At 37.1% G+C, this 12,298-nt stretch overlaps 1 protein-coding gene across 1 annotated transcript in view; it reads left to right on the top strand.

Moving 5' to 3' along the window:
• The window catches only part of LOC101874125 (formin), a 138,564-nt gene extending 128,168 nt beyond the window's left edge, over positions 1 to 10,396 (top strand). The window contains exon 17 of the mRNA XM_005149336.4: positions 1,032 to 10,396. Coding sequence (XP_005149393.4) covers positions 1,032 to 1,076 — 45 coding nt within the window. The 3' untranslated portion in view covers positions 1,077 to 10,396. The remainder of the gene's footprint in view (positions 1 to 1,031) is intronic.
• The last annotated feature ends 1,902 nt before the right edge of the window (positions 10,397 to 12,298 follow it).

Here is a 12,298-nt window from a genome sequence, read left to right as displayed (position 1 = left end):
ATTCTTGTCATTCAGAATGATGGCAGGTTTCTGCTGTTGTTGAAGGGTGATGTACTATTCTTACTTGGAATGTAGCAGAGTGATTTTGTTCCCAGTTAGAAATCTTTAAGCTTATGTCCTGTGGTAGTCCAACATGTAAGTTTAAGACTTACTTTAGTTGTGCTTATGCATGGTTCTGCTATTTCAGATAAAAAAATATGATAAGAGCTGCTTCTCTGGTTTCTTCCCGTTCCACTGAAGTCTCTTGTATTTTCTTTCATGCTCTGTAGTGCATTGAGGCTCACTGCATATACTTGTCTAATGGATAAGTGTCTGGTTTTTTTAAACGCCTGACAAAATCTTCTTCATTGAATAGTTGTGGAAGGTGTTAAGTCCCCAATTTGTTCCTCGCCATATCCTCTTTTTTTTTTCTTTCTTGATACACACAAAAAGAGGACTAGTAATTTCACTGTAGCTGAAACCTTTGTCTGTATGTAAGGCTCAGGTTACATCAGTATTTCCCTATCTTTAGGAACCAAGAGTCTAAGGGAAGGAAATGTACATGAAGGAATCAGTATATTATTTCCATTCCCAGCAGAGCATATCAGTTGCAGGACAGGTGGCAAAGATATGAATGACTACATTTGCTTGGGAGGAGGTCCTTAAACAACATAATCTAGATAATGCTTAATTGGAGACTTTATGTCAGCAGAAGCAGCTCCAGACAAGAGAAGGTATTAGATTCACACGAATTTGAAATGTGTCTGCTTTTCTCTAGCTGCACTGGTCTTCACAGAGTCGCGTACTTTTAAAAGTATAAAGTATTTGACAAGTGTGTACCTAAAGCAAGCTCAGTTTTTCCACAGTAAGTAACAAACTGGTTCTGAGCCTTCCTTTAGTGCTCCAGGCATTAATTCTTTTTTTTTAATTAGAACTCTAATCTACTGTGATTTACTTCTCAGCCTTCTAGACCAAATGCTCATGGCAACTTGAGAGGAGGTGGAAAAGTATGAACAAAAATGATAATAAAACTCTTTCTTTTTCTTTAACAGAAAGAAAGACTACGTCAGAAAGAAGCCAGTGTGACAGCTAACTGAAAGAAGAAAAATGAAAATTATAGTGGACTTCATACCTTGCATGATGCTTTACTACAGCCATGGCCCGGGGAGCACCTTATGTTAGACACTGAATTCTTTGCTGATCTGTACCAAGACAATCAACTAAAGACTTTTGAATTCTTTCAGAGGGGTTTGTACATTCCATAGAGGGAATTCTAAGAAGGTTTTTACATGGGAAGCATGAACTATTTTCTGTAACACTTCCTTACCATTGCTTTAAATGCATCTGGTTGCTGATGGTTATTTGAAGTACTCTGAGCATAACACGTTAATATGAAAGAGCTAAAAAGAGCATTTTGGCTGCTAAGTAATGACTAACAACCTGTAGGTTATTTACAGGGCTTTGTGTAGATGAGAGAACATGTGCCATTCAGCTTACAAAAGACTATTACATCATATGTTTGTTTCTTCAGCAGGAATTGAGGTAAACTTGACTGATTCTAAATAATTTCAGTGTCTAAGTATTGGATGCATCTTTCTAAAACCGATTAAATGTAATTATAGATTTATGCTGTATTTTACTATAAATATTTTTATAGAAGCTTCAGCTTATGCCATACATGGAAACGAAAACAGTGTTTTGCACATGAAAAAGAATAGCTTAAAAATAGCTTTATGTTTGATGGCATAACTGATTCATTATTTTTGTGGTTTTAACCTAACATTTCGTAAATTTTAAGCTTCAAAAGAAAAATAATAAAAAATCAATTTTTTATTTCAATATATATTGAAAATATTAATTCCATAAAATTATGGTTTTATTAGTCATTATTTATTGAACTAAAATATGACTGTACATCTCCATGAAGTTACACATCTGCCATTAAATCTCTGGCTTTCCATTCTACTGAAAGCTTTCATTTAAACTTGATATCTCACTCTAAAATATATTATGCAGCCAGCATTTGCCCCACTATATTTGTATGAAGAGTGTGTCCAGCATACATATGTATATATAATCTAATAAGTAAAACTTGAGGAAGAAATAAAAGAGTCTCACTATCTTCCTGTAGCATTATAACCATTGCTCATAAAGTGTCAGAGCCTGAAAAAACAACCCCTACAGAATATCATAGAATCATAGAAACATAAAATAGTTAGGGTTGGAAAGGACCTTAAGATCATCTAGTTCCAACCCCCCTGCCATGGGCAGGGACACTTCACATTGAACCATATCACCCAAGGCTTCATCCAGCCTAGCCTTGACCACTGCCAGGGTTGGAGCATTCACAACCTCCCTGGGAAACCCATTCCTGTTACTCAAAGCTTCTTACTGCGTTTTAAGGCTTTGGATTTTTAGGAGAGATCTTTAAGCAGAAGTTAATGTAAGGTAAAACAGAAAAGTGATTTTTAAATACAAGTAGGTAACAACCTATAAATAGGAGCAACGAACTTGGATAAAACATGTTTCTGCTTGCCGTTCATAAAAGAGAAGTCCCCTTCTTTATATCTGAATTTGGTTTAGAAGAGAAATTACGTGAAGCAAAAAAGTACGAAAGGCTAATAGGAGGAAGGTATTAGTCCTTTGCTTAGAAGCTGGGAAGAATATACAGGAGACAGGCGTGGATTATCCATAGAGTAAATTAGATAGAGAAACTGTGATAAATTCTAAGACAATGTCATAGCCAGAAGTGTACACTTTTCAGTGAAAACAGCAGTTGCAGAGCCCTCCATACATGAGTTAACTTGAAGATTTCATATACTGCAGGTTTCTTAAATGAGACTCACTCTTGCATGAACAAAAATAAGGGAATCAAGATTCTTCTGTGTGTTTCGAAATTTCTAGCTGCTGCAGATAAACTCAAAATATGTAAGCATAATTTTTATGAAAAAGTCAATACTATACCAGCTACAGTAACCTGATTTGTAATTTATCTATTCCCATGGCAGAGAAGTTCCAGAGATTTAAGTTTAGTATATTCCATCAAATAGGTAAAATGCATTTTTTTCCCAGTATTATTAGGGATATACAAGAGCAATAATGCTTATAAAAGCCAAAGAGCAACAGCAAGCAAGGCAAATATTTAAGCAAACAAGTCTTGATACGGTTTTCTGTCTATCTTGGAGACAGTGTATGTTGCCATTTAACTTGATCTGGAATTTTTCACTGAAAAGTTTTACTTGAACTGTTAGTTAAGAAGGGTAGCACTGTTTGTGAAAAAGTACTGGTCTTGAAAATTCTTATTAGAAATATATTATGAAGAAAAAATTTAAATCATTGAAATATGTTTCAAAATACCTAAATGTGAAATTTCATTTTTTAGTTCAAATTGACTTTTCATTTTGAAATGTTGAAAAATGTATATAAAAAGGGATTAAAATTAAAATTATTGGTGTAAAGCATTCCTTGATCAGATTTATAATTTTTTTAGATTATCAATTTACCAGAGCTTTGATACTATATGCTGGTTTTTTTTTCAGAAGTTTGAAAAACTTACATAGCTCAGAGACATTGTTTCTTCCTCATCTTTAATTGTACTGATTTTCCTCCCTAAACAGATTCTTATTCCAGCTTCACCCGCGACTTAAATCTTCTACTACTAGTTAAACTACTTTTAAGTGAAAAAAAAAATCAATTCACCCAGACTTTTTGATTCATTCTTTTAATCAAGACTTCAAGAGTCTTGGATGGAATTCATCAGCTAAATATCACACTTACACCCTTAGTGATACCCAGAAGTGTCTTCAGACACTAAAATGTTGTATTAGAAAAGAGATATCAACAGGTATTATGTATCTATGTAAACTGTTAAAATATCATATATATTGACACTACAGACACAACAAGTGTGCATCAATCAGCATTGATCTTATGGTCACAAAGTGTCACCAAAAGTTGTGTTTTAACCTTGTGTTTAGTTTGGTGCCTGAGTTTGCCCTGAGCTTCTTAGTTTGGGGGGAATTAAAAGGAGAGAAAGAAAATAAAAAGATGGAATGTAACAGAAGTCTCTGCTGCATGTCTACATTGCTGTCAAGGAAGTAAAAGTAAAGAGTAAACTAAATTAAGACAAGCAGCAATAGCTAGACAGTTACAGTTTTTTGGACTATGCAACTTAAAATACCTCTACACTACACAGAAGTCACTTCAGTGACCACAAAGTAGATGTGGCGTGAGAGTGGGGTTTTTTTCTCTTTTTTTTTTGTTTTGTTTTCAACTCTTCTGTTATTGCCAAGCTTCTTGAAGTCTGTAAAGCAACACACTACTAATCCCTATATTGCTCAGTAGGTGCTTTTTACCCAGGAAAATTATGTATCTTACTGACTTATAAATCAAATTGTTAGGAAGATTTCAGTTTAGATGAGAAAATTTCAATAATCTGTGAAGTGCTCTTTACCTTATTTGCAACATTAATACTCACTAATTTTAAAACTAAAGATCTTTTAGCATCTTTAAGATATTTTAACAGTATAAATTATATTTTCATTGTGTTTTTATCAATCTGTAAAAACTCCCAGGTGTTTTGCCATGACTAACCTATGTCAATGCTTTATCATGTGCTTTATTATAGATTTGTAAAAGTATAGACTGAATATTATACTTTTTTTATTTAGCTGATTTTTTTTGCAGCAAAATAGAAACTGTGATGTATAGTTCAGAAAATTAAAGTAGAATGGATGGAATATTCAGGAAGCAGAGAGAAAATAATTTAAGGATAAAGTTTACATAGGATATCAACCTTTCTGAATTGCTGAGGATATCTTCTCCAACCGGATATAAACAGCCAGAATATCTCTCATCATTTTATTTTTTTCCTACATGAAACATGAAGAAAATATTTAGTTTTCCATATGACGTACAGGGTGCTCATTGCCCTGATTTTCCAGTAAATTGTTAGGAATTTCTTTCTTATATCTAAACATCTTTCCTGGCTGATGAATATGGGGCACTGGAAGACTGTGTATTTTCTCTACTTAGTCATCCTATTTCTTCATTCCTTCAGGTCGTCTTAGAAATGAATGCCTTAATCTTGTGTGGGTGTGGAATTTCAGAAACACCCAAACAACTTAGAAATATTAATCTCATTATAGCATTGATGTGTTTCTAAAATTCCACTTCCCTAATCTGTGTTTAGTCACCAGTCTAAGCTTTTTATTTCCAAAAATCATATCCACCTAGTTTTTTCTTGGCCTTTTCTCAGTCTTGTTCAATATTGTCACAGATCTTCCCCTCTTTTTTTTTTTTTTAATGCATTTAGAATTTGTTAATGCCAATTGCAGTGAATTTCAGGATTTCCAGTCTGGAGAGTTTTCTTTAGCATTCTTCTTTTGGAGATAGAATCATAGAATAGTTAGGGTTGGAAAGGACCTTAAGATCATCTAGTTCCAACCCCCCTGCCATGGGCAGGGACACCTCACACTAAACCATATCACCCAAGGCTTTATCCAACCTGGCCTTGAACACTGCCAGGGATGGAGCATTCACAAGCATATGCATTCACCTGTGTAAAGATAATAAAATAGAAAGTTAAGGGGTAGCTTGATTATAGTCAATAAGTTGCTTCAAAGACAGAAAATACTAGGAAATAAATGGTTCCTTGAAGAAAAATGTAACAAACCAGTATAGAAACTAAAACCAGATAAATTAACATTAGCAATAAAACCCAAACTATCGTTAATGAGGATAGTTAATCACTGAAAAAGGTCACGAAGATAGTTTTGATTTCTCCGTTTTCTGATGCTGTCAAAAGAGGATGGAACAGCTTTCTGAAAAGTTTGTGTAGTTTAATACATCTTATTAGACTCAGATGTATGTGAGTGGCATCCCATATCCATTGACTCAATAGTTCAAATAGTTCCTCTAGACAGAAAAGTATATCAAAAGAGCTAATAAAATATTTTTCTCAGCTGTAATGAAATATTCTTATCCAAGCTAGAAAAGCTGCTGTGATTTTAAATTTAAAATATCACAGTGTGGTTTAAACAACATAATGCAGGAAACCATTGTCAAATTGTAAATGTGGCTATTTCAAATTAGTAATTAACATCTGCCTGATGCCTCTTGTTTTATTAACAAGGTAGCAAATTTATATGCTCTGGAATTCAGCAACATTTTAGAAATTCCCAAGCTAGGTATGAGAAAACTGACATTTTGGATTGTACAATGTGAAACCAGGATCATCAAAACACTAGTTCCGTAGTATTTTTTTGAGATGTAAAATTCAACAGTTGTGCAAGCAAAATTGGTAGAATTATTCAAAAATAGTTGGTTTTGCAAATTGGGTTCTTTTTTTAAAAAATGCCTGCAAGAACTTTTATTTCTTTTCTTAAAAAAAAAATAAAAAATGTTCTTAGAAACATTACTAAAATGGATGTTAATTTTTTTCACCTGTTGAAAATGTGGCACACCTAAAGTCTGTAATATTTTCAGTAAGTTGACAAGCTTCAGTTGGCTTTAAATGATTTTTATTTGATACCTATAGAATTCAAGCTTTTAAATTTGTGCCTCTTTGTAAAATGTAATGGGTATAAAGCAATGAAATAAAAATGCTGAACTGATAACTTAGACCCAGAAAGCACCATGTTCCTGGAGTGACATTATCAAGCAGCATCAGCTTTCCCATCATGTCAAACAGCATTGTGTTTCCTGTGGTTTGCTTCTGCCAGATGTCATCTTAGAGCCAGTTAAAGGCAGGGGTGTTTTTTGGTTTGTTTTTTTTTATTAGATGTTTCTGGTTAATTTCATTTAATAATTTGTCACCTCAATTTCATCTTCAACAATCTAATATTGAGGTAATACAAAGCCTTTTTATAGGGGCTGATGTATATATATATGCAGTTACTTTTATTTACATAAGTATTCCTGTGGCTCACACAGTAAAAAGTATCCAGAGGACATTATGGCATCATGGGACTGACTAAAATGTCTTTCAGAATCCTGTTATGAAATTTTTCCTGAACTATCTTAGTATGGAACATGGATTTCATGGTAAGATGGGCCTCTAAAGGTTTTGGAGCTCTGGGACATTTTGGAGGATGGAGACTGAGGCTGTTGGAATGACATCTTTGCTTTAGGCATCAATTTCTGAAAGTATGGCTTCTCTGGAGTTACACTGCAGTTGAATTCCCTGAGCCAAGACTGCCCCAGCTACTCCTGGAAGTGAGACTGGAAAATACTGTCAACAGCCATACATTTTCAAAGGGGAAAGAGATCACAGTTACATTTCCAGATTAAAGTAAAAGCTAGCAGTCTTCCATAATAGCAGAAATTTTGTATATTTGTATTTATTCTTTAGATTATACAGATTTCAGAAATTCTGCATTCCTATATGAACTTCATTCTGTGCCTGTGTTCTTGTATTTACTGTTCATGTGATTATTTAATATGAACAGAATAACATATTTATTCCTACTTGTTTATTGTGCTGCAGTCACTAAAATGGTGACTACAAAAACTGTTCAAAGATAGATCCGTTAACTGAGTCCCAGCAGGCAGTTGTATTTCAAGTTTCCCAGTGTTGTTCTCCCAGGAACCTTCCTATTTTCCTAGAGGTAAGATGAATTCAACTGTCATGCTGTCTGAGTTCTCAGCCTTTCCTCATCATAAATTCAGATGACATGACTGGTTGACTGTGTTTCTTTAATCTTTTTTTGAAACTTCAGCAAGATGACTCCTGTTATTCTGTGAATTATGCATTTGAAAACTTCAAATGGTACATTTTCTCTCTGACTTCTGCCAGTGGGACCAGGCTTGTAGTTCAGTATTTTTACTTTCTCATTTGGCATGCTGTAAATACATTGTAGCTGGAAAAATGCTCATCCTGAGCAACCATTCACAGACAGTGTGTTATAGAAACTGCAAAAAATACGTAGATATCAAAGAATATAGCACTATTTCTTATTGCTTGGAGCATTGATAGTCAGCAAATGAACATATATTTTGTATATCACCTGATGCTTATTTCTTAGCTGTAAAGTATCTTGAGGAACGTGTTGCCATAACTAGCTAATCATTGTAAAACTGGATAAAAGCCATGTTCTTATAATTCTTACTTTTTTTTTTCTCTTTACCAGAATGAGGTTTTGTGGTATTGATATCTTCTAGATTTTAGGGGGAATGATACCATTTTGTAATGAATCAAAATGGAACAAGGTCACAGTTCTATTCTAGAATTCTGACATACCTGACAGGAAGGTGAAGGAAAAAAAACACATTTCACATAAAAACAATGGGGTTTTTTTTCTGATTCCTTTTTATTCAGTTATTCATTTGGTGTTACAGTTCACTATGTTTAAAAGGGCTGTAAAGAAATTAGAAGATTCAGCTATGAATCTCATTCCTTAAAGATTTCCTGTAATGTTCAAATTCAGCAAATTGCCATGCAGAACTCCTCCCCTACCATCACTTTTCCTCAGTAATTCATGTAATTCCCCACTCTCCTTCTTTTATTAAAACCAAAGTTATTTACTTACCAAACTGGTTGCTAAAGGTCCAAAAAAAGCTCAAAGGCTGGGTGAGGAGAGGTTGATTAACTTCCAAACCACAAGAAAGACTTACGTGTCTTTACTGAGCACAAGTTGAACTTTTTGTAATTTACCTAAGTTGAACATAATTTAGTTTCAGAAAATTAGACAATCGATACAGTGGTTTCATGCATTTCTATTATCATTTTACATCAAGAAAGCTTGTCTCTCTGAGTAGAAGGCAGAACTTGTGTGTTTAGTTATGTAATCAACTTCTGCTTGATTCCAGACCAGAAGTATGTGTGATATGGAAGATGTATCTGAGTGTTTGGGCTTACGTTCTATATATATTTTCCATAACTTATCATGGGGCCAAGCAAAAAGACTCAGTAATGTACATAAAGTGAAAATGTTGATAAATAATACAATTGAAACAATATAAAGCTTACTATTTCCTTCTAATGGTTTTTCATTTGAAGAAGTTCATCCTCACATAACTTCCTATTGAAGTGTTTGGTTTTGTTTATTTCAGTTAAAAGATTCTATTAAAATAGACAATCTAGCTAGCTTGTCTTGGACAGGGCTCTGTGGGGCTCAAGTTCTAGTCAAGTAAAATAATTTGTATGCATGCTCAACAGGTCCACTTGTAGCCTTGAATAACACTGCTTCATCTGCATATGGCTCAGAGAAAGGAGAGACTTGAGAGGGACATGTAATGGATTTTCAGGTGTCAAGTTCAGAAAAGCTATTCCAAATTAAATGCATTCATTTATTGCACTTGGTTTGAAAGTTCAGTGATACCTGTTGCAAAGAAAAACTCATGCTCCATGTCAGAAGGAATTGGATAAGGACTTTGCAGAGAGTTGGTAAAAGTACTGGGTTTTGCAGGAGCTCTCAGCAAATGTGAATGCCCAGCCTGATGACTGAAAATATGTTGCCCAGGAGAAAGAATTCTTTTTATAGATCTTTTAAAATATATATTTATTATAATTATATTTAATTTTGGGTGGTATATCAGCCTCAAGAAGAAAAGATGCCCCTCTCATTGTACTTAGCTATCACCTTCTGTACAGGCTAAAAGCTTTGACATACCCAGAAATTAGAGGAAACAAAAATAAAGAAGAAATACTATTTTGGGAAGAATCAGAGTTGGCATCCAGAAAGTGTTTTCAATAGGATTATAGTATGATTTTCAACTTTCATTTAGTTCTTTGAAATCTTTTTGTTTTCCTTTCCAATCATTTCGAGTTGAATACTTGTACTGTTGAATGTTATTGTTGTTTGTACTCTTCCCTCTCTTCTGACCATCAAAATACAGTCCGCGTTGGCTGTTTAACTTCTCTTTGAAGATGTAGCAAAATGTCAAATTCTGTTGCAATGCTATTAATATTCTCTGTGTACCTAGCAAGTTTCACAGACATAACATGGTTTAAGTCTTTCACATCCAGATGGGATTTGCTTTAATAAAATCATAGTTTTGCTTGAATGTTCACACATAGACTCAGCATATATATTTGCTGTTACTTGAATTGAGCTCTACTCTGTATTTTTCATCCCACAAAATGTGCAGCAAAAATAATGTAATATAATATGGGTTAGGATTTTTGGTTTTCAGGGATTAAACTCCTTAGGGTTGTTCTTGACTAAGTCTGTTATAATTGTCTTAAAAGAATAAGCTAAATAGATTCAGGTGCTTTCCCCCCCTCCCCCTTCACATTGTAATTAAATATGTGTGTGTGTGTTTCTACTATGTATCTGAAAGTTTAATTTTCTCAAAACCCAAGATGTGCACATGATTAACTTTGTAAAATTTCTCGTAGTGGAATGGAGTATTTATTTTTAAACTAAATTCTTAAGGAACTGTTGACTGTAAATAAAAGACTATATTTTCCTCCTCAGTATTTTTGCTCATTTTATCAGTTGTATTTTTGTATGCAAAATGTAGGCACCCAGACAGAGCCGGTAAGAGGGAAGGCTGCGGTGCAGAGCTTGGAATGTGGAGAGTGCCTGCACTGGTCTTGTGAGGGAAAGGTGTAGAATGGGCAGGGCTGCGCTCGCTGCCATTCTCAGTCACTTGCTGAGGGGAGTAGCTTGAGAGAGGACACCTGTAACACCGAAGCGGAGCGGGGGGAGATCAGCGTCCAGGAGCTTCACCTCAGAGCGACAAGAGCCACTGAGGAGGAAGCCTCAAGTCCTTGACAGGACATGCCCAGGAGCCGGCAGCTCAGCTGCCGTCAGGAGGTGACTCACCGGGGGCGGAGCCAGGAGGAGTGGCACCAACTGTGAGTGGTTAAAAACCTACCCAGGGAGCGCGGCGAACAGAGCAGGCAAACAGAGCGGGTCGAGGCAGTTTGCGCGGCAGTTCGCGGGGGCAGGCGAGCGGATTGGTGAGCGCTCACCGTATGACCAGGGTCCGGTCTGGGAGCTCTGCCTTGGCTGCCCTGACGGCGGCCAGCGTAGACACCCAGACAGAGCCGGTAAGAGGGGAGGTTGCAGTGCAGAGCTCGGAGTGTGGTGAGTGCCTGCACTGGTCTGGTGAGGGAAGGGTGCAGAATGGGCAGGGCTGTGCTCGCTGCTCCCTGATGGAGGTCCTCCTCCAGCAGGTGGCTGAGCTACGGGATGCTGTCAGTAAGCTGCAAGATGTCAGGGAAGCAGAGAGGAAGCAGGACTGCTTGCTCCAGGCCCAAACAGCGCAGAGGCCTCAAGCTTTCCCTCTAACTCATGGAGGAAAGAAGGAGGCTGTTGACCAGGGAAGTTGGGAATTAGTAACAAAAAAAAAACGACAAAAGGAGGAAGAGAGCAATTAAAAGCAAGGGGCTTCCTCCTAAATCTGCTGTACCCACCCAGAACCGCTTTGCTGTCCTGCAGGGGGCTAATGAGGAAATGCACTTGCACCAGAAACAGTCGTCTGGTGCACTGGTCTCTACTGGTGCCGCCAGGAAAAAGCGGCAGGTTGTAGTAGTAGGGGACTCTGCCTTGAAAGGGACAGAAGCGCTCATCTGTCGGCCTGACCTGGTCGCAAGGGAGGTGTGTTGCCTACCTGGGGCACAGATCAGGGATGTTGCAGAGAGGCTGCCTGCTCTAGTAAGTCCCACGGACTATTACCCGCTTCTAGTGATACATGTGGGTGCTAGGGATATAGATAGTAGTAGCCTGAGGAGTATAAAGAAGGACTACAGAGCCCTGGGAGAGGTGGTCAGGGGTTCTGGAGCTCCGATAGTCTTTTCGACAATTCTCCAAGACACAGGGGAGGACCTTCCAAGGGCAAGGAGGATTGGACAGGTTAATAAATGGTTAAAAGGGTGGTGTCATAGTCAAGGGTTTGGGTGTCTTGGACGTGGGGCCCACATTTGTAGGCCAGGCCTACTGGGGGCTAGTGGAACTGCTCTGATAAAGAAAGGGAAGAGTGGTTTTGCTGGGAGGCTTGCCAGACTTGTCAAGGATGCTTTAAACTAGTCGTGTTGGGGGAGGGGAGCATCATTCCATCCCAACACACCCAGTCAGTTGCCAGCACCTATAATAAATACTCTGAGCAATGTAGTAATATTCTAGCTGCTTCAGCCACTGAGCTGGCTTCATTTGGAGCTCAGATCAGATGCCTCTATACAAATGCCCGTAGCATGGGGAATAAACAAGAGGAATTAGAGATGTGGGCACATCTAAGGGGCTATGATATAATAGGCATCACAGAAACATGGTGGGATGGCTCCTTTGACTGGAGTGTTGGAATGGAAGGTTACAGGCTTTTTAGCAAAGACAGGCCTGGTAGGAGGGGAGGGAGAGTTGCCCTTTATGTTAGG

This window comes from Melopsittacus undulatus, chromosome 4, assembly GCF_012275295.1.
Source record: "Melopsittacus undulatus isolate bMelUnd1 chromosome 4, bMelUnd1.mat.Z, whole genome shotgun sequence".
NCBI classification, from domain to species: Eukaryota; Metazoa; Chordata; class Aves; order Psittaciformes; family Psittaculidae; genus Melopsittacus; species Melopsittacus undulatus.
Note: the sequence above shows the minus strand (reverse complement) of the source record. Positions and strands in the feature narration are given on the sequence as shown.